Source organism: Mandrillus leucophaeus, unplaced genomic scaffold (assembly GCF_000951045.1).
Source record: "Mandrillus leucophaeus isolate KB7577 unplaced genomic scaffold, Mleu.le_1.0 Scaffold15, whole genome shotgun sequence".
Taxonomy (NCBI): Eukaryota; Metazoa; Chordata; class Mammalia; order Primates; family Cercopithecidae; genus Mandrillus; species Mandrillus leucophaeus.
The window spans coordinates 239,011-262,324 of record NW_012101476.1 but is presented as its reverse complement, the minus strand read 5'-3'; the positions used below and the strand labels follow the sequence as shown (position 1 = coordinate 262,324).

At 38.9% G+C, this 23,314-nt stretch overlaps 1 protein-coding gene and 1 long non-coding RNA gene across 17 annotated transcripts in view; one reads left to right on the top strand and one right to left on the bottom strand.

The window, feature by feature from the left end:
• The window catches only part of KCNMA1 (potassium channel, calcium activated large conductance subfamily M alpha, member 1), a 770,521-nt gene that overhangs the window by 730,582 nt on the left and 16,625 nt on the right, over window positions 1–23,314 (top strand). For 12 of the 16 annotated variants that reach the window (XM_011974877.1, XM_011974876.1, XM_011974875.1 and 9 more), the window contains 2 exons: window positions 3,328–3,441; window positions 8,277–8,407. In XM_011974877.1, coding sequence (XP_011830267.1) covers window positions 3,328–3,441; window positions 8,277–8,407 — 245 coding nt within the window. Of the gene's footprint in view, window positions 1–3,327; window positions 3,442–4,239; window positions 4,321–8,276; window positions 8,408–23,314 lie in introns of all 16 variants that reach the window. The other 4 variants (XM_011974871.1, XM_011974870.1, XM_011974867.1 and 1 more) reach the window with 1 other exon arrangement.
• Window positions 1–23,314, bottom strand: part of LOC105535685 — a 93,289-nt gene that overhangs the window by 64,304 nt on the left and 5,671 nt on the right. The window contains exon 2 of the long non-coding RNA XR_001005480.1: window positions 16,235–16,453. This is a non-coding gene — a long non-coding RNA (uncharacterized LOC105535685). The remainder of the gene's footprint in view (window positions 1–16,234; window positions 16,454–23,314) is intronic.

Sequence of the window (23,314 nt, the reverse complement as noted above, 5' to 3'; positions counted from 1 at the left end):
AGGAGCCCATCTGATGATAGCTTTGACTGTGGATGATTTAAACTTCAGTCTTTTCCTGATTGAGGACTTCTCATTCCACGTCTCTGATGGTGATATTCTTAGTCATCTTTTCTGGCAAAATATATGGTTGTTTCTAAAATTAATTTCCCAAGTGTTAGTTTAACTAATGAAGGGAGTGTTTCCCAGTTTCACTGTTCTCTAGCTGTAGATCCCTGGAGTATATTCCACGTGCCAGTGCTTTCACATGCAGAACTAGGGTGTTGTTTAATGTAGAGAGACTTCAGGTGCTACCCACGATATAACCATGGCTGCAAGCAATAATGAGAAGGGGAGCAAGACGATCAGTGACTGGGCCACAGTTTAGACCTGCCCCTTTATCAAATGCAGCTATGAGGAATGGGGTGGACACCATCCTGTGGCATCAAAGGCTGAATTGCCTCATCCCTGTATGGAAGGTGCCTGAATTTCTCTTCTCTCCAAAGCCATTTAAGGAATCGGGGGCATCCTGCCATTTCTGACTATCATTTTCCCATATCAGAACCCCTAAGAAAGAAACAATGCTAATAAATTGTGTTCACTTTTAACATAACTCTATACCAGGGAAAAAGAGGAAACCAATTTTGCTGTTGTTGTTGACTTTTTCTTTTAAAAATTTGTGACTAGAAAAGTAGGGAAGCAAAAGTAGGGAAGCAAAGAGGCATGAAGTTTTCTTGCCAATAAAAGCACACTTTTTTGGGGAGTCACGCATGGGGGAGAGTCAGGCCTTCAACGGAGAGATGTCTTTGGACACCCACCATAGTCTGTCAGTTGCAGATGCTAATGGAACCAGGCCTGGTGACTGAAGGGGAAAATGGAATATGAAAGCAAAATGAAAGAAGCCTATGAAGCAAGCATGTCATTTCTAAATGAAGGTTTCATGCAAAGGAATTGAGTCTTTTCACAGCTGAAAATGGAATCTTTAAATAAGATGAAATAAAAGGATGCTGTGGCTTGTTGCGAGTTCTGTAATGAAATACAGTTTTCCTAATATCGTGTGACCTGCATTTCTCCCTGCTTTACGGGTGCTATTCCTTGACGTACAAACCCGTATTTTCTCAAGTCAGCATTTGATGATGGATGTCAAAATACAGGCCATGTATTATGCATATAGCATTACCGATTTAAGGTGTTTACTTGTCAAGTTGAAGAAATTCAAAAACGTCACATCCACTGAATCTGCACAGCTGTCACTTCCAGTTTTTCATGCTTTTGAATGAAACTTCTGATGAAAACAGTTTAGTTTCCCCTTCACCATTCTAGAGGAAGAAAATAGCTAGCATTTAAAAATGCATGTTTTTGGTTATGTGGTTGGCTGAAAAACACATATTCCAAAGTTTGAAAAGATGGACACTACAATGTCAATCAAATGACTTACCCTTTTCATAGTATATCAATGTAAAGAGTCAATTTAAGTGCAGTCAGGGAATGGATATTAAGTAAAACTTTGTTTTTCTTTTTGAAAGTATGGCACTCAGTGATAAGAAATGTATACACAGGAGAGCAGAAAGTAAGAAAACCCTTTTATATTTCTCTGGCATTTTATGCATTATGCACCTCCAAAACAATAGGCAATTATTGAGCTCCCTTATTTCATTCCTGACTCACACCTAGCCAAAATGCCAGACTCAACACAATCTTGTCACATTGCTGGAAAGTGAGTCAGGGATCTGGACACATAATAATCTATTTGGAGTTTTGTCCTTGGAAATTTAGCGAGTGACTTTGTTCCTAAAATTCATCCCTAATTCATTGATAAGCCCATGTAGCATTCTGCTGAGGGCAAAAATGAGAAACCGAAGTGAATGTGAATGCTTGCCTGTCATCTAAATGTAAGTGCACTGGGTCTTGCCACTTGCGTGGAGATGCCATATGCTTCATTAGAAAAAATAATTTTCACCAGATGAATGCAGGAGGTAAATGGATTTCTAATATTGATATGTGTCTATGCAAAACCTTAACGAGGCAGCCATTCTGCCTAGCCAGGATATTTCTCACTCTTACTAAACTAAAAGTTACAGTTGTTCCAACCTCATCCAGGTATGTACTTGGGACTTGGACCTGAGACCCAAAGAAGCCCAAACTGCAAAATTGGAGACCCAGCAGGCTGCTTTCCAATTTTCCCGTGTCCACATATACCTTATGTGGTCTGTGTTGGGCACGCTCAGAAGTTCAAGGGATCAGCTGTAAGCAGGTGGCATATACATCAGTCAGGAGGATTTAGGTGCAAGTAAACTCCTTCTCCATTTAGCTTAAACAGAAAAAATATGTACATCGTATTATATTGTGGGTATGTATATGTATAAATACATGTGTGTGTGCGCGTGTGTGTGTGTGTTTATGTGTATAAAATCTCACATAGGGAGAAATCCTGAGGTGAGATGGCTCCAGGCTGCTTGCCCCAGGAACTCCAGGACAGCTTTTCCTGTCATTCACTTGAGCCAATATCACTAAGTTAGTTATGCCCTTAGCTGGTGCCTCAGTTCCTGACACTACAGGCACATAAAACAGTGCTCAGTAAATTAAAAGAGAATCTCTTCCTATGTGTTTCTTTTTAAGAGCAAAGAAACACTTCCTGAAAGCCCCAGGAAGATTTCCTTACACCTCCCATTGGCCAGAACTCTGTGAAAACTGAGGCCTAAGTCACTCGCCAGCAAGAGGATAAGAAATTGATTGGTTTACGGTAACAGTCAGGCCAGGTTAGGTTATGTTGTGGTAACAACAAACAAACAAACAAACAAATCTCAGAGGATTAAAGCAACACAGCTTTATTTTTCACTCACTCAGAATGCTTTGTGGGTCTGGGCAACTGTCCAGTGATGCTGTCGAGCTTTCATCTCCATGGTAACCTGTGTCCTCACAGTTGCCATGGCCTGGGAAGAGAGAGATGGCCATCCAATACCTGAACCAGCAGTGATATGCATTGCTCTGTTCACTTTTCATGGGCCAGAGCATTTCATATGTCACATAGCCATATCTAACTGCAAGGGGGAACAGGGGATAATTCTCCTGTGTCCCTGGAAAGAGATGGGAGCCAAAATTTATGAGCAGAATAAATAATTGGTGTGGAGTCCGGACTTTTTAGGGAACTATGAAGTGAGTTACGATTATAATGGTTTCCTACCTTGTCCTCCTAAAGAATAAAAAACTCATCAGAGTTTATCCTGGGAATACTAATTGTTGACCTGTGAATAATGCATAAGCTACATTTTTGGGTTGTGTGTATATAGCGTACTCTCTTTCCAAATTTTCTACTTCTCTGATTTTTATTCCTCCTCTGTTTCCCTCCAGGGTTCACACCTCCAGGAATGGATAGATCCTCTCCAGATAACAGCCCAGTGCACGGGATGTTACGTCAACCATCCATCACTACTGGGGTCAACATCCCCATCATCACTGAACTAGGTAGGGGTCAATGTCAGCTTTGGGGGGGATTTTTGTTCTCTCTTTCAAACCACAAAGGATATGAGGAGGTTGGTTTGTTTCTTAGCCCTTTCAACTTTGTAGCTGCTATGGGGTTTGTTTTGAGGGAGCTGGGAGAAAGGTATGGGTAGAAATATGGCAGATTACTGGAAGGGAAAACTGATCTATCTTTCTTCTGAGATGAATAGACAGTTTCCTTCATGCTGGTCACTGTTTGCAAAGGAGCATGAGATGATGGATTTGCAATTGGGGCATACAATTGGGAATGGAGAGTAAAGGAGGAAAGGCTTAGTTCATGGATTCTTTCTGGTGATTTTTACTGTAAGAACCTCTTTTGAGCATTCTGTCTGGACAGCTCCTACAATCTGAGCCCTCCACTGATATGCAAAGCCTCGGATCTAAGCCAAACCCATTTTGGAAACAAGGTAGAAGCCCTGGGCTAATGTGTAATAACTCCACATTTAACGTATTATAGTTGAATATCTCAGCCAAAAGCCATTTTCAGCAAATGCCATTCTGGCCCCCAAAATGATGGGGTTTTGAGGGCCATGTTGGTCGGACAATAGAATCTAACTTCTAACCTGGCCATGGCACTCCCTATGACCATTATTAAGTGTGCAAAACTGTAGAGTGGCCTCTTCCCCCAAGACAAATACAAACTACCTGTGGTCCGGGGTCCCTTTACTTGAGAATGTTTCCTCTGTTATTCCCTCACTCTCTTCTTTTTCTGTACTTTCCTCCACTCCCTTTCCCCAACCCTTAAATGCTGTATCCAATTAGCTAAACCGGGCAAGTTGCCTTTGGTATCAGTCAATCAGGAAAAAAACAGTGGGACGCACATTCTAATGATAACTGAACTGGGTAAGAAGCACTGTTTTCCTTCACATCAGTATCTCCTTTTGTTCTGTTGTTGGTGTTTCCAACTATCATCAGCTTGTTTTTATTTCGCCGGCTGTAACAGAAAGGCTACCCCATGGCACTGCTTTGAATGTGTTTTATTTGTGGCTCTGGTTGGAATCGACTGTCTTGTTCTGGCCTTTCTTAATGATTTTTTTCCCCACACAGCATCAGTAAACCTTTGATCACACCCATCTGACCTGGCAGTTGTTTCCAAAGCATCTTTGCTCTAATTCATTTTCTCTGGCCTGAGCCTTTTTTCCCCACTTTTTTTTTGTCACCCCGCTCTCCCGCCTTCTCCCTTCTACTCCTCTTCCAATACACTGTCAGTTTGAGTGACATGTCTTCACAGCTCTCAGAGGAAGTCAAAGGAGAATATCAAAATTTTAAGATAAGAAACCTAAGATGGCACCTTCCCTCCAGCTGTTTATTTTTCTTTATTCTGACTTTATTTGCCTTTTTCTCCCCCCCTACTAGGGCATTTCTCAGAAGCTCTGGTTCTGAAGCCATAAAAACCCCTGGTCCCTCGGGGTACCTTTTTTACTAAAGGCAGATTTCAAGAAGGGTGCAGAGGATAAGGTTAGCAGCCACCCAGGTGCAGCCTTGCACTCTGGCCCCCACTCCCAGCCCAGAACCCTCTCTGGGAGATTCACAATGGACTCAGGTGGAAGATAAAGGCCTCCAGTCATGACCGCATTTATCAGGCTCTTTCCCACTTCCCCATGACTTGGTTAATAACTCCATGAAGGGCACCCATCAGCAGCTGGTTTCAGAACTGGGGATTGATCTTCTAAATAGAGACAGCAAAAGTGCTGCTCAGCAGAGGAGTGGATAGAGAGTTGGGAGCACCTGCCTTCACATGACTCACAAATGAAATGAACACTCCATTTTCTTGGCCCAAAAATATATTTCAAAATAAGGGAGCAGACTTTCAACACAGTAATCTTGCTTGCAAGGTGTCTAGAAACTAAGGAATAAATTGTCCACCACTCAACACCGTATTATTGTAGGTATAGCTATTTATCAGGACAAATTCACTCAGGTCAGAGAGTATCACACTATTTTCTGTTTCCAACCATAGGATGGGTGTTTTTTTCGTGTTTAGTGTAGTTGTTTAAAAGCCCTAGGTTTCTGAATTGCTCTCCTCAGAACTGGAGGGCCATAAGAGACCCAGGGCTTATGTGGTCCACACCTCTGGTTGGAAAATTAATCCAAACATCTCCATCTCACAAACCTACAGCAGCATTTCAGAATCCTCACTGCCAGGAATTTCATTTTCTATTTGAAATTCACGTGCAGCTGACTAACTAGGATATCTTAATTTGTCATTAGTAGAAAAGGAAAAGCTTGGTGCCCCAAACCTAAGGCAACAATTCTGATATTTGATTAGCATCATTGACTCTCCAGAAGCCTTTGTCCTACACCAGATTTCTTCCTTGTGTTCAGAGAATCTTTGAGGTGCTCACACCACCCTTATCTTCTGCCTTGAAACCTATTTCTCTAGCTGCTATAGCACCCTCCTCAGACCACTGCACCTCCCACATCCCCCACGAATACTTCTTATTTATCTACATGTTCTGAGATGTGTTCTGCCTTATGCCAGGCCAGTATAATGAATTTTAAGAGACACAGAGGGCACCAAGGCCACACAGGCTTTCAAAGCTGTGTAGCACATTCCACTCTTCATCTACTTGGAGACTCTCAATTAATGTTAGCATAGCAAAGGCTCCCCAGAGTCTCATAAGAAAGGACTGTGTTAAAGCTGTTTCACCTGACTATTCCAATTGTGTTTGACCACATATGCTTTGGGGTGATTATTGAGTACCTCTTAGCACCCACATAATTACTGTTCTGTGAAATAGGCCTTGGGTAGCATTGCTTGCTCTCCTTCTGAGACTGGGTATTTCAGAACAATATACAGGGTATTCACTGGACCCTGGCTAGTCTCTTGGAGTGCTTTTCCCATGACCCCAAATGCCTAGCTCACTGACAATCTGGAGTCCCCTCCCACTACTTGGAGTCACTTCACCTCCATATCTGGTACCAACCCTTTCCCGTCTTCCTGATAAGAGATAACAGATGCTGTGCTTTTTGGAGCATTGCCACACATACTATTGGTGGCTATTACAAGTAACTAAAACCACATTCTTCCATATGTGGGCTCCAGTTTACATTTTCTGATTCACAAATCAGAAAGGCTAAACAGTGACTTTCAACATCCCTTTGGACAAGTGAAGGCAGGTGAAGAAAAGCTACCTCTTGAAAGACCCCTGAGCAAGAACTTCAGTGTTTCCAAGAGAGGCAGAGGGAAGCTGGGCATTTTCATGCTGTAATGGGTGGACAGGTATTTAATGTCAGAAGGGAGATCATGATAGCAGCTGGCATTTATCAAGTCATGGCATGATCCAGATGCTGGACCAGGCTTTCTGGGCACAATCCCATTTGTACGAGCCTCCTGATAGCCTCATGAGAGAATTGCTATAACTCCCCCATTTTACAGAGACAGAAACTAAGGTGTAGAATGATGAAATATTTTGCCCAAGGAAGTTGGCAGCACAGGCTGGACTAAAGCCCAGTTGTCAGAGCCTGGATTTTGGACTTTCACCACTAGCCTGCAATTCAATTGCTGCTGAAACAATGGGGACCCAAATGTGACCAAGTTTGGAAGAACAGAGCCAAGATTTTCCCCCATTAGAATCTTTCTCTAGGGAAACAAGATGGTGTCATTTAAAAATACTAATTCCATGCCTAGCCTTTCATGCTAGTATCATTTATTCTGCTTCGTACAATAAACAAAAGTTGTTATTTTTTTTTAAAGAAGAGTTACCAAGAAAGTTGCTTAAAAAATTAAAACAGTAACTCTAGAAAACAGAATTAGCTGTTGATACATTTAGAAAGGAATCAGGGAAAGGAAACCTCATCTGTTCTCTTCCTAAAAGCACAATAATTATTCCAGAAATTGTGAGTGCCCCTTTCTTCCATCCCCTCACCGACTTTTCCCCTATTACTTGCTCTGCAAAACTGATAATTTCCGAAGCCAAGATGGGAATGGAAATTAATTTGTCATTTAATTTTTAATAAGTTAAAGACATCTGAGTGACACAACTAATCAGTCTGCACGTGCGTGCGGGAGGAGTCCTTGAGGAATCCTCAGATGGAAATGAAATACAGCATCCGATGCTGCAACTGCTTGAACGCAAGCACATAAAAGATTGAGCTGTTTAGGAGGGGAAAGGGAGAACATGGGACGTCCCCATGCAACTCAAAATTCAGAGCAAGTCCTTGTCAGCAAGCAGCAAGAGACAGCCAGGCATTCGTCCCACCTGGGGTTTCCTGTGTATTAAACAGGGCCTGTTGGGTGTGGACCTAGATTTAGGGCCTGGGACCCCGGGGAACTACCCAGGCCAATCCCAGTGGGTAGGCTGTGGGATAGGCCTGCGGGTGCATTCCTTGCTATCTGCCTTGCTGTGCTCCCCTTCCAGCGCTCCTTACTCCCAATAAGCTGCTTTCTTTTCTTTGTGGCTAAAATGACTATCCCAGCATGGCTGCTCATCATTGAAATATGTCCATCTCTCAAAGGACTTCATTACCAAAAAGCACTGGAAGGTGTTTTTAGGTCATGATCCTAAAACTATGCCAAAGGACTGACCAGCACAGTCTATTGGTGCTCCAGCAGCCTGCCCTGGGGCAAGCCTGCTCGAACTCATTGCTCTCCAGGTCTCAGACACTTAAACAGTGACACAGGAACAGTCCATTGAGTCCCACTGCGCCCTCAGCCAAAGATCCATCTACAGCTTCTTCCATGCTTTTGTTTCCTTCTCAATGACTTCAGTGTTTCTAAACCAGTAGCCTGGTCTCCCTCTGGCTTCACTACCTGTGTGTGGTCTTCAGAACTAATTCTTATTTTATGCTTTTTCCAGTGAATGATACTAATGTTCAGTTTTTGGACCAAGACGATGATGATGACCCCGATACAGAACTGTACCTCACGCAGCCCTTTGCCTGCGGGACAGCGTTTGCCGTCAGTGTCCTGGACTCGCTCATGAGCGCGGTGAGTTATTCTGTTCCTTCCTCCTCACTCAAGGGTGGAGGATGTGCCAATGGAGCACCTCCAACCTTTGAGGCCCTGGGCTGCACTGGGGCCACAGTGAAGAGCAAGACTTCTGGAAGCTTACACTCTAGAAGGGGAGACCCACATTATAAAACCATCACACAAGTAAATGTTTGATTATAAGTTCCTCAAGTGCAAGGAAGGCAAGGCAGGCTAGGAGGAAATATAGGTGAGGACTTGACCTTGTCTTGGGGATCCCAGAAAGATTCCCCAAGGAAGTTGTACATTTTATGCTAAAATTTGAGCCGTAAAGAGGGGAGATCTTGGGGGAAGAGTATTCTCTGAAGAAGAAAGAGAGCAAATGCAAAACCTGGTGATGGTGGAGGGAGGAACCTGAGGCTCTCAAAGAAGGCAAAGAAACCCTGTGAGGCTGGGCCATGGTGAGACAAGGGTGCAAGAGGATGGCCAAGGTTAGACCTGCAGGACCTTGAAACCCATTTTCATGGTTTTGGACTTTTTCTTAATAATAAGGCATTGAAGGATTTTGGTTGGAGAGTGACATAATCAGGTTCATGTTTTAAGGGGATTGCCTTGGCTGTTGTGGGTAGAGATTGAACATGAGTAGGAGGTGGAGAGAACAGTGGGTCAAAGGTGACTACCAGACCTGTCACTGAGACTGAAGTCCTTGGGAGAGAACCAGGCATGGAGGCAAGGCCTGGCAGGGTATCTGCTGCAGGGAGGAGTTAGTGGCAGAGAGAGGAGGGTGGGCTGGCCGAGGGATCAAACACAGCTTTGGTTTCTTTTATAACTTGACATACATCTTGCAATCAGGCATTTTTTTTTTTTCACTTTTGCGACCAAAAAACAAATAACAATTAAAAAATAGGTCCCAACTTAATGGAGCCATCTTTCACTGCAAAAGGCAGAAGGAGACATTTAGAATGAGTAATAGCCTGGGTATTATGAAGTCTTCCCACTGAGCATCTTTATTTGTTATATAGAAAAGCTTTTTATTTTGGAGTTCTCAAATTCTCAGTTTGTGAAAATGCAGACATAGGCTGAACAACAACTGACCTTTGGAGAATCCATGAAAAAGAGCTTTTCTGAACACATTAAAACCATAAACAGAACTCAGAGTTTTTACACACATATATTTCTTAAAGTGCTGAAGGTTATTCTCCTGAATATGCTAAACAACTGATATGCTAATTATGCACTAGTCTCATCTATTCATTAAATAATGCTAGTCCCAGAAGGACCTCTATTTGAGGAAAGAAAACATACAGCTTTTTAAGACTAATTTGGGTTATTCTGTATGCCTGAACATTGTCCAGCTGCAAGCATATCTTAGTTAAAAATCAGAACTTTGGATTTAAAAGTGATTGTGAAATGACATTCATCTGAATTAAGGTTGACTGGGCTTCATGCCATGCCATGGCTTTCCAAGCCAACAGGGAGATAAAATGGTCCTTGGAAAAGGGCCCCCGTGGTTTCCTGGGGCTCATGATCTTTCTTATGGCCTGCTGACACCAAGGCTAACCTTTCTACCAGCCAGTGATGTTGGGCTCAGTTTGGGCAAACTCCTTGAGCAAGCCAGAAGGAATGATAGAAGCTGTAAGATGTATTCCTAAGAACACCGTATTCTCAGTCATAGGCCTCATATTCTTCAAATCCAGTTTCAAATGGATTTTGGTAATTCAGCTCATTAGAAATTTTTATTTTAGTTCTGATCCTAATTACAGAGATCTCAGAAAGACTATTCTAAGTGCTGGTTAAACTATTTACAGTAGAATTTTTTTTTCAGAACTACAAAATACTCTGATAACATTTTTTAAATTCCAAATTTATAAAATTGTTTATGTTTCTACATATCAGATATTCAGTATGTTTCTAGCAGGACTGGCTACGTAATTTGCAAGGTCACTTTTCATGGGTTATTAAGAATTTCAAAATGGTGACAGCGGAGTATTAAAACAAAAGAGACTTGGGGCTGGGCGCGGTGGCTAACACTTGTAATCCCAGCACTTTAGAAAGCTGAGATGGGCAGATCACTTGAGCCCAGGAGTTTGAGACCAGTCTGAGCAACATGACGAAACCCTGTCTCTACTAAAAATATTTTAAAAATTAGCTGGGTGTGGTGGTGCGCAACTGTAATCCCAGCTCTTGGGAGGCTGAGGCATGAGAACCACTTGAGCCTGAGAGGTGGAGGTTGCTGTGAGATGATATAGAGCCACTGAACTCCAGCCTGGGTGGCAGAGTGAGACCCTGTCTCAAAAAATCAAACAAAACAAAACAAAACAAAACAAAACAACATAGATGCATCTGAGAACAGACCCTGTGTAATCACATAGGCTGAACACCCATGAAACCAGCCCTGGTTCCAAGGAATAAAATCGATTTGAACACCAGAGAACTTCTTCTCAACACAAAGGGGCATATGGTAGCCACGGGGTGGAGGTGGGGACCCATCTGGATTTGAGTAGCACAAGCATCTATATCATTAGTAGGTAGTCAGTTCTTGGAAATTCAAATGAGAATTCAAAGTGAATTGATTTGAAAATTTTAAACAAGCCATCTCCCATCTCCTTTGAAATGCAAACAAAAATGTTTGGGATAGTGTGGTAAGGCATGTTTGGATGCAATAGTGTGACAGCAGCTTGTCTTCTGCATTCTAGCCTGGGATAAAAGGGTGTTAGAAATCTGGTAACTGTCATTGTATTTATCATCAGCAGCATCATTTACTAAGTGCCCAGAACTGTGCGAGGCACTTTAGCTACACTATCGGATCTTTTGGACAATAATGTGAATACCCTTGGTTTAAGTGTTGAAGCAAGACATATTTAAGTAACTCATTGATGGTAACTTTTCAAATCATTAATCAAAATGCCTATCAAATTATTCCAGGTCTTATTTTCATTGTCTAGGATGAACAAACTTCGTAATGAGGTCTTGAGTAGGGTCTGAGTCCACAAATCCAGTTGGATCTAGACGTTTTGATAAGATGTTACCTGTGATTTCTTTGCATTCTACTCCAACCCTAATGTATGAAAAAGCAGATTAGTCAAGTGCCAAGGCAGTAACTAGAAGGAACAAAAAGGGCTGTCAGGAATATAAATTGAGAAAGTGAGACTCCTCCAAACAGCAGGAGACAGAGGTAAACTTCCATTGCAGGCATTCACTCATAAGCAACTTCACAACACACACAAAGCTCTTCAGGTGTCGACAGTCTCCTTTTTCTAGCACTCCTCCCCAAATTGTCATTTAATCATGTGTCTAAACATTCTCTGAATATTGTCCTTTGTAACCCAACTCCTGCTGCTTACTGCTTCATTTGTTAAAAGAATAATATTTTGATTCATCACAGGCATCCCTGGAACAGATCAGAATGTTACAGACATGGCCCTGTGGCTTTATCTCGCAAATCAACTGCAGAAACACAGGATGAGAGGGAATAATTAGGCTTTTGGATATATGTCTCTAAGAAGATCACAACTTAGAAATGTATTTTTCAGAATGATACCATCTTGATGCACACAGTCACACTAGATGAAAGGAACCCTCTCTGTTTTTAGGGATCAAACTCACTTATGAGTATTCAGATTTCTTTTTCACCCAACTCTCACTTTCTCCCAACCCTAGCCCCAATTTAAGCTCCACTAGGACCCTGGAAAGTGAATACTGGACATGGACTCAAGAGCCAGATGGCTTAGGTCTGGATTCCGGAACTGCTGTTTACTGGCTATGTAACCTTAACCTCTCTGTGCCTCAGTTTTCTCATCTTTAAAATGAAGATAATAATAGTACCTGTCACAGGGTTGCAGAGATGAGTAAATGGGTAAAGGTTGTAAAGCAATTAGAGCAGTGCTTAGCACATGACAAGCTCTGTATGTATTTATTGTTGCTAGTGTTTATAATCAATACATTTATTGGGCACTTACTGGACAGCAGGTATGATTCCCCATGCTGGGGATTCAGTTGTGGAAAAGAAAGATGAAGACCTTGCCCTCATGTTATTTAAACTTTCATTCTAGTGGGTTAAGAGTAAATAGGTAAGTGAATAAATGAATTGTGTCACATAAGGATAATTGATTTGAAAAAAACATGAAATAGCTTGAATGGATGTGGAGACCTGTTTTACCCTCAGTGGTCAGAGTAAAATTATCCTAAGAGGTAACGTTGAAGCTGACACTGAAAAAGTCAGAAGAAGAGAACACTGCAAAGGCCAAAGCTGCAAACTGGTGACAAGCTGGGTTTGGTTTGTTGGAGGAAGCAGCTGGAGGCCATTGTGGTTGGAATGTGGTAGACAGGAGAGCAATCAAGAAGGCAAGGCCGCTGGCCACACTGAATATTCCAAGTACAATAGACCACATCCGGCCAAGTTCTAAGTCTGGGATGAGACACTTCAGACTTGGTGAGAGGATCCACCTTCTTCTGAAAGCCACCAGCATCCTCCTAATGCCACTGTTTCTGGATACGCTGGCTAGGACAGCGAGCCCATCACTGAGTTGATTCCTGAAGTGTAACCCCTGATTATTTTTTTTGTGCGACACTCCATCCTCATACACTCATTTTAGAAGAAGAAATAGCACAATATATTGGCATCGTGCTTGGCTTGATATCTTGTTTCTAATAAAAGATCTGTAATAGAAGTCTCGAAATGTCACGTTGCAATCTACATCCACCCTACAGACAACTTCTGCATTTCTCAAGTTTTTATTTTTAAATTGAATTTGTTGCCAATATTTTTAAATGATAAGGTTTTATATAAAATCTGGGTTCCTGCCTTCTTTAAATTAGAGTCAGAAAGCGGAGTCCCAGATTCCCATAAAGCAGCTATTGACTTGAGCTGAGCAGCTGCTCCCTTTAGCCATAGTTCACACTACTCTCTATTGCATCCCACCAGGCCTGCTTCATTCATGTCCCTTCCCTGTTTGGTTCATTCCACTTTCCTGTCCTTACCAGCCTCCTGCCTTTTGCCTCTAATCTTACGTGTCTGCATTACCATGTCTGTGGTCAGACAGCATCCTTGGCCTTCTGGCCATTTGCTTGTCCTCTGAGTTAGGAGGTTGTGCACATGATGTCCATTTCCCTTGAGCCTTGGACCTTTCCTAAACAGATACCAACCACGCTGAACCATCATTATTGAAGAAGCAGTGAGGAGCCACCTCCTTCTGAGGAGAAAAAGAGGAAACCTACTACAAGAGCTAATGAGTTCCAATGCACATGAGTTGGGAGTGTTGTCTTTTTTTTAGAAAATAAGATTTCATGAAGCTTTAGGTTTGCAGCACCTACCTAATCTAGAAAATAAAGAAAAAGCATATCATAACAGTATTAAGAGAAAGAGCAGAGAAAAGCAGAGGCCCCCATTACCAGTGTACAATACATTGAGAAGTGTGAATGCCAGCCTGTAGAGAGACCCCCGCTGCAGGATCCCCCCGGAGCTAGAGAGAAATTTCAATGTGAGCCAGTTATGCCAGGTATGTCTTTGCTCTGCCCACTGCACCACAATGCCCAGGGCAGGAGTTTGCATGTCCAGTGCATTCATATTTTCAGAACAAAGGCAGTGACTTGGAGGAGGGAAACTGGGTCATGAATTAGGACTTGTAGCTTCTGATCCTGGCTCACTGGCAGCCCTTGCACATCTTTTCTACTGTCTGGGGCCCAGCTGGGCCCAGTCGTTAAATGGGAATGGTGTTACCCCTTATGACTTTCTGCTAATCGGAGAATGGCAAAGGCATATGGAAATCTTTCACAGAGCAGATACGTATTTCTTAAGATCACATGTAATTACAAAGAAGCAGTTTTTTTGGTATATATGCATGTACATATATGTATATATATTTATGTGTTTGTGTGCACTTATCCTCTCTCTTTCTCTCTTTCATGAACACACATCTTAGATAATATTTGGGAGTTTAGTGGGTAGATGAGTCAGGGGTACCCAGAAGATATGGTTCCATGTTCTCATCTTTAATATCAGAAAGCTGGCCTCTGTTTGCCAGAAATGAACTTATGTCAGTAAGACTGGAGGGTGTGACCATCTGGAATGTGGATTCACATGATTTACTGTCTTTCCTGTGCTTTCATTAAGGGCCAAACCCTTGAACCTGGTATTATGGAGAGGCCTGAGTTCTCTATCAGTCCAAGCTAACCTAGTGCCATGTGATTTTAGTTATATAAACAATTTATTGCTCCATGACCCTATTTCTTACACTCCACTCAAGAGCCTCCATTTTGACTGCTCACACGGAGACAGAGGGCCCATGGCCGTCCCAAGGCAGAAGAGCTAGCAGTGGTGTCAATCAGGCACATGGAGGTATGTCCTGCTAGATTCAGGACAGACCACTGCTGTCACATCAGGTCAGGCAGCCCTGGAATAGGGAAAAAAATCCAATCATTTTGATCCCTCAAGAAAGAAAAATACTAAAAATAAAAATCTACACCATGAAAACTAGCAAATATAAAAAATGGCAGCTATGACATGGAAAATGACAATTTTAGAGCAATTATAAACGAGAGGCAGAGAGCCATTAAAGTTAAGGCAATGTTATTAAAAGATGTGTTAATTTTCAGTTAAATTTTCTATAAAAGACCAATTAGTTTAAAAGGCTTGACAGCATTAACTGTGAAACATAAGCTCCGGTAATTATACTTTAAAAAAATAAAAAGAGGAGGATGCTCGGGCGGGTTGCACTAGCAGGCGCAGCGGGGCGTGGGCCAAGCGGGCTAGATGGCGCTGTGGGCTCAGGTTTCCCTGCGACAGTGCCTCGGTCCCTCCCCTGGCATTTCATGGTTTCCTCAGTGTCCTTTTACAGGACCTGAGAATCATCAAACTTTAGAGGCCAAGCGGGCCACCCTTGTGTTCTGAGCCAGCTCTCAGAGATTAGAATCAGAACGCAGAGACACCGGGAGAGGGAATTGTCTAAATTGATTGCATTGCTAGTTGATGGTTCTTCTGATGAACTCCCATGTTTTAAGTATGCTTTGTCTATCAGAAGTTTCACACATACTCTCATTTAACTCTAATCTATAAATTTTTGTTTTGTTTTGTTTTTTCATCCCTGTTATACGGATGAGGAATTCGAGGCAGAGAAAAGTTAGGCAACTTTTTCATTGTTGTGGCTATTGGATAGCAAAGTAGGTATTAAAAGCCACACTAATTGGATTTGGAAGTCCGTACTCATAACCAGGGAGCCATGTTGCCTTAATCAGAAGAAGGGCTTCACTAGTCAGGTTTGGAACCTTGTCCTTGGCAGTGGGAAGAGGGACTCCTGTATTCCTTAGACTATACAGGTCGCCTGATCCTAGACTCTGAACAGGACCCTAACTCAGCTGTCTTATGCTCCCCAATGCCCATGTGACGCAAGGATAGCCATTGAGAAGGTCTCTGCCTGAAGCATCCCTGAAGACTAACCCTGCCATATATAAGAGCTTCCCAGAAGACTTCTAGCACAGGTTTCATGGTAAGGCACAGAAAAGACTGGCAGGATAAAAGCTTAGGAGGCAAAGGATCTCACCTACATGTTACAATCCTGCCTTTAGAATTTTGTATTTCTTCAATTCTAGCATTTATGTTAACCCAGAAAAAAATGTGTGCCTTCTGGGTCAGGTGAGTTGTAGAGAGGTTTCCTCCACAGGAAGCGCCTATGGTAATTGGCATTTGAAGTTCTAGCACCTGGTTTGCTCCATGATGCAGAAACAACCATCACCTATGCAGAAAGCCCCGGAGTGATGTTTAATTGCAGACTGCTGAATGCTCCATGAAGTGCCTCCCCCAACCCTCATTCCCATCACATAAAGAAATTTCCACCCTCCAATATGACTGACTTGACACCGTTTTCCAGGGAAGGCATTGTCTTTCCACCAAATTATTCAGATCCCGAAGAGATAGGCGTGCAGAGCACACCCGTCAGCAATGCTCAGAGTCCTTCTCTGCATCCAAATATTGGGGTATCAAAACAGAAGCAAGAGCATCTGCTGGCAAAAATACATCATCATTCTCTGTCATCACAGATTCTGCTGCCCCACAGCTCTGCTCCTGGATGCCTGCATGGAAAAATCAAGGAGAGCCATCTGGGATGCAGTGCCAGCTCAGAGAGCAGACAATTATGCTCAGAGATATGAGTGGTCCCAGAGTTATTCAGACACCTGTAAAACCCTGGGACTGACTTTGAAATTGTACCTGTTGATGAGCAATTCTAAAAGTCATGCACTCTTTGACTTTCACACAATTTCAGGCTAAACCAAGGCCCAACGATTAGTAGGTGCTCAATAAATGTCAGTGACTGATCAAAAAGATTTGGGTATAGCCGATTTCAACACAGAATTGGGACCATGTTTGGGTCAAATCCCAAAGATTTGACAAAACAATAACCTCCCTGGCTGATCTTCTAGACTTATCATTGCAATGGATAACCTATAGTGCCCTTCGTTTAAAAAAAAATGTGTTTTTATTAGAACAGTTATTCATACTTCTTGATGAAAATTTGGAAAGCACAGAAACATATAAAAGAAGACATATAAAGAAGAAACATATAAAAAGAAAAAGAAAACATATAAAGAAGAAAATATAAATGGCCTATGTTTCCAACACCAAGGACAAGCATGGTTAACATTTTGGTGTCTTTCCTTCTAAATGGATAGATAAATACAGAAATATCTCATGTTATAGGTTGGTTATTTTTTCCCTTTTCAGTTAATATTTTATCCAGAGTAGTTTATTATTTTCTTTGGTGTCATGATTTGCAGAGCCTCCATAGGACTTTATGAGACTTCATTCTGTGGATGCTCCAGAATCTATTTATCACTAAATTGTTGGCTATTTAGCTTTTTAAAATTTTTGTTATAGTAATGATTAATCCTATAATAAAAATTATTGTACTTAAATCTTTGAACAAGTTGCAACTTATTACATTGAGGCAAATGTACTGGTTTTTTAAAAACATATATGGACATTTTAAAATTTCTTGATACATATTGTCGTGATATCTCCAAGAAACAATTTTACCAGTCTACACTCTCATCATACTGAGTCATCTCATGCATTATGGCAAGTGCTGATTGTTATTTTTCCTAGGAGGCCCTTTAATTGTGTTTATGATAGTTTTGAAGCATATCAGTTTTTAATTTGTATGTAATGAGGTAAATACATATTTTATATAGTGAATTCATAGTTTTTATGCGTAAAAAGTGCATGCTGAACATGAGAACTATCAAGCATCTTGAGATTAAACAGTTTGCTATATTTTTGTTTGTGGCTACATGTTTTGCCTTTAACTATTTTGTAACATTTACTTTCTTTTTTATGGAAATTTAAATTAAATATATTTTCACAGCAGAAAATATATAAAATAAAATTATAGGAAAAAAACAAAATTATATCACTAAGAGTTAACTACTAAGTAGAACTTTTATGCACTACTTACAGTTACATTCACATAAATATGTCTATCTGTTCAGTTATGCGTTATTTTTCCCTCTGGAAATCCCCAAATCAGAGCATTGTGTACTTTTTGTAACACTTTGTGGTAGAAATAAAAATGAGTGACCATAATAATAAACAGGATATCATTTTTCTGGTAGTTTTCCATTAAACATTGAAGTTTTATATTAAAAAATAACAATTTAAAAAGTAATAAGTGAATGATTTGTTATATTATAAAACAGTGTATATTATAAAGTTTAATAATAAAAATGATCTCTACATTTTATCAACATTTGATAATTGAAAACATTAAAAGGAATCATTAGTACGAAAAAGCCAGTTAAAAATCATATTAAAACTTAAAACCCAGTATCATAAAGATTCAATATTTAAAAGTGGGTACTCTTAAAATTAAATTTTAAATACAGAAAGAGTTAATTTCACTAGCCAATAGTTTTGCAGGTATGCATTTTTAACACGAATTGTGATTCATGGTGTTTTGGGGATCCTACTTTTAAAAAACATTTTAGTGTTATATAATTATTACCTTGCCATTAAATATTATCTGAAAGCATAACATTCATGTCTGTACAATGTGAGTCATGCCAAGGAACCATTGTTTCATCATTACCATATTGTCGAAAACTTTTTGTCAGAGAGCCAGTTTCCCCCAAATCATTCATTGAGTAAAATCCCTTCCCCATGGTATGCAGTGCTTTTCATATTATACTAAGGAATGGATCAGCAAACTTTCTTGTAAAGAGCCAGATGGTAAATATTTTCAGCCTTTGAGGGCCACATAGTCTCTGTTACAACTATTTAACTCTGAGTTTGTTAGCACCAAAGCAGCCCTGGACAATACATAAACAAATGGACATGCCTGGGCCCCAACAAAACCTTATTTAAAAAAAATAATGGATGACAGAGAAAAATTGGCCCAAGAGCCAGATTTGCCAGCCTTTGTATTAAGGTCTTATAAGTACTAAGCTATGGTTCTCATAAATCCATTCTGGTTGACCTTCTAATTTTTCACTTTGTCTACAATATTTGGCTAGGAAGTCTTTAAAATTTACTATACTACATGAGAGGACAATTTTGTACGACTCTTTCCAGGGGAAATTTAGCATAATTTTATCAAGTTTTAAAAAGTCCAATTCAAATCTGTAATTAGGCATATATCAAACAACAATTTTACTAGAAAAAAAATGACATTAAATGGCCCATTTACATGTTAAGGAACATGGAATTTTACTTTTTTCCTAATACTCTCCTCTGTCTCCTCATAGATGATTACTACTTTGCTTTTTGCCTAAAAACAATAGCGATTCGTATTCATGTCCAGTGATTGGTATTAAAGAGAGTATCTGGAATAATAGTGTTAATTCTCTTACGTATCTGACATTTTATTCTCCTTATTTCTAATTCTATTTGTGTTTTTTCAGTTATATTGTTATACATTTCCTTATTTTTTCAAGGATTATTTCTTGAATTTAACAATTCACTAAATATCCTCTTGCTATTTAATTAACTGGCGCTTTTCATCCTGCTTTTATTTAAAAAAAGAATTATTTTAATACTTAATTTTACTTACTATAATTCTGTTGTATTTAATAATAGCATTAAAGGCTCTGAATTTGTCTCTATAGCATTGGCCTCAAGACATATTTTTATATGTCATTCTCAAATATTCTTTAATTTTAAAATATTCTGTATCCTAAGTTTGATTTCCATCTTGACCTAGTAGTTACAGGATACTTAACAAAATTTTTTTTGAAGTTCTGGAATATTTACTTTTGCTTCTATTACATTGTATTTAATTTTTAAATGTAGATTATACAGCTTATACTCTGTTATATGTATTTAGATATGATGGTTTTGGCCACTGATCTTTTTTTTTTTTGTAATTGTTGTTTAAAAGTTTAGCAAAAATAGACTAAATCAAGCTGATTATATCCTCAATTTTCTTATCTTTTGACCTATTTGACCTGTAAAAGTTAAAATCAGTGATAGTGGGAATGTTTCACATATTACCCTTAGTTCAAATTTATTCTAGTGTAATTCTAATTAGTTTTGCTTTCTATATTTCAGTTATAATATTTGTCCATAAAAAATTAGAGCTTTATTGTGAGTGTTAACTATGAATATAAAGTTAACTCATCTAACAGAATAGTTTAAAATTTTTCTTTGAAGTATACTTTTTTTCTTCCCTTTGTCTCTTTTAAAGATATCAGAGTTTGATTTTGATTTTGGCATTTGAACAAGTCTGAGAATCTTTGCCATTTTATAGGATCATTTAGCTCATTTATGTTTAGTTATATAACATAAGATGCGATAGTCTTGCATTATGTTTTTTACATGCTTCTATCATAATTATGTGTTTTATGATCTATCTTTTGGTATGTGGACTATATTTTGTATGCTTATTTTCTTTAGTGTAAACTTTCCCTTCTATTTTTAACTCTAGTTAGTTGTTACCAGCCATTCTATAGATGTATTTTCTAAGTATTATTGTCTGGAAAAATTTAATGGTTCTTGATTCCTCCTTGTATAAGATCAGGCAATTTTCATGCCTTTACTTCCATCATCATCTCTATTTCATCTCATTTTTCTGAATTTAAAACATAATTTTAGCAATACTATATTAATAGCTAATTTTTGTCTTTTTTAAATAATTAGTTTTGACATTTGCATTCCGTTTTGTAATAATATGTACAACAATCTTTTACAATTCTGTTTTAAATATATTTTACCAGTAAACTAAATTTGCTCATATTTTAGTTATTAAGACTTTAAAATTATCTTTAAGGAAGCTAATTTTTGTTCTGAGTATTTAAAAAAATGAAATCAATAAATGCTTATGTATGCAAAGAGTCAAAAAATATTTCATTTGCCTTCACAAATTATTGGCAATTTAGCTGTGTCTAGAAATTTTGGAAAAATGTGTCCTGCTAAAATTCCTTTGACATTCCTCTTACATTTTCTAGAGAAGCTTCATGCTAGCCTCATTTTATACTTGTATTTCTTACAGCATTGTTTTAGGTCATTTTTATTCTCCATTTAATATTTTAAATTCAAATACTCACCGAGTACAGGTCTAGGAATTGGCCACATTAAGTTGGTAAATGCTTTTGAGCTGCATCCTAGATTCATTTCTCAGCTCAGGACAGGTTATTGCTATTTGCTTGTTTGCTTGTTTTACATGCTTGCATTTTGTTTACAATTTTGATTTGTAAATACTTACTGTTTATCACTTGACCTCTGTTGTCTTTTTCTCATTATCCATCAGCACTCTTATTTTAAAAAATCCCTATGTCTTTCTCTTTTAGCTTAGAACTTCCTAGTTTCACTTCCATATCACTAATTTTGTGTGTGTGTGTGTGTGTGTGTAATTTTCAGCTCTAATACTTATGGCTTCTTAGATTAAAAAGTTGGCCATTGCAAATTTAGTTATCTTTTAACTATTTATTTTTTAAAACTGAATCACAACATACCATACAACTCATCCATTTAAAGTGTATGATTCAGTGGTTTTTTTTTTTTAGTATATTCACAGACATGTACAGCCAACACTACAGTCAATTTTAGAACATGTTCGTGGAATCAAAAGAAACTTTGTATTTTAGTTATCCTCCCCTCCCCTACAACTCTACTACCACCCCACCAGCCCTAAGCCACCACTAATCTACTCATTATTTCTGTAGATGTGCCTATTCTGGATATTTTATATAAATGGACGCTCAGTACAATGTTTTCAAGGTTCACACATATGTTGTAGCATGTATCATTACATCACTTCTTTTTGTGGCCAAATAATACTCATTGCATGAATATAATACATTTTGTGTATGCATTCATTAGTTGATGGAAATTTGGGTTATTTTCACCTTTTGGGTATTATGAATAATGCTGCTGTAGACATCCATGTACACATTTTCATGTGGACATATATTTTTATTTATCTTGGGTATATACTATAAGAGTGGAATTTCTGGGTCATATAGCAACACAATGTTCAAACATATGAGGAACTGCCTAGCTGTTTTCCAAAGTGACTGTACCACTTTACATTCCCACCAGCAGTGTGAGAGTTCCAGTTTCTCCTTATTCTCACCAATTCTTGTTATTATCATCTGTCTTTTTTATTACAGCTCTTCTAGTAGGTGTAAAATGATATCTCATTGTGGTTTTGATTTGCATTTCTCTGATGACTAGAGCTATTGAGCCTCTTTGCATAAGTTTATTAACCATTTTTATATCTTTTTGGAGAAATGTTTAAGTCTTCTGCCCATTTAAAAAATTGGGTTATCTTTTTTTGTTGAGTTATAAAAGGCTTTTTAATACTGAATATTAGACCCTTATCAGATATATGATTTGCAAACATGTTCTCTCATTTTGTAGGTTGTTTTTTTCACCTTTTGGATAGTGTCCTTCAAAGCACAAACATTTTTAACATTTTTATGAAGTCCAATTTATTGTAGTTTATGCTTTTTGTGTCATGTCTAAGAAACTATTGCCAAATAAAAGGTCATAAAGATTTACTCCTATATTTTCTTCTAAGCATTTTGCAGTTTCGGCTTTTTACATTTAGATATTTGACCCCTTTTCAGTTAATTTTTGCATATAGTGTGAGGTATAGGTCCCACTTTATTCTTCTGCATGTGGATACCCTGTTGTTGCTGTGCCATTTGTTTAAAAGACTATATTAATTTTTCCATTGAATGGTCTTGGCACCCACACTGAAAATTAATTGATCATAACTGAATGAGTTTATTTCTGGATTTTCAATGATTTTCCATTGGTCTATAGGTCTATCCTATGCCACTACTATGTTATCTTGATTACTGTAGTCTTGTAGTATGTTTTGAAACCAGGAAGTATGAATCTTCCAACTTTGTCTTTCCTTTACAAGACTGTAAGATTGCTTTGGTTATTTTGGATCTGTTGCCATTTTAGAGTCAATTTTTCCATTTTTACAAAAAAATGGACTTTGTGATTTTGAGAGGTATTATATAAAATCTGGAAATTGGGGTAGTAGTCCATCTTAATAAATCAAGTCTTCCAATCCATGAACATGGGATGTCTTTCCATTTATTTAGGTCTTCTTTAATTTCTTTCAGTAATCTTTTTGTAGTTTTCAGTATACCAGTCTTGTTCCTCCTTGCGTATATTTATTTCTAAGTATTTTATTCATTATTTTTCTGAGACAGAATCTCACTCTGTCACCCAGGCTGGGGTGCAGTGGCATGATCTCAGCTTACTGCAACCACTGCCGCCCAGTTTCAAGCAATTCTCTGGCCTCAGCCTCCTGAGGATCTGGGATTATAGGTGCCCACCACCATGCCTAGCTATTTTTCTTTTTTTTTTTTTTTTGGTAGAGATGGGGTGTATTAGTGTTTTCTCATGCTGCTAATAAAGACATACTGGAGACTGGGTAATTTATAAATGAAAAAGTTTTAATTGACTCACCTTCCACATAGCTTTCT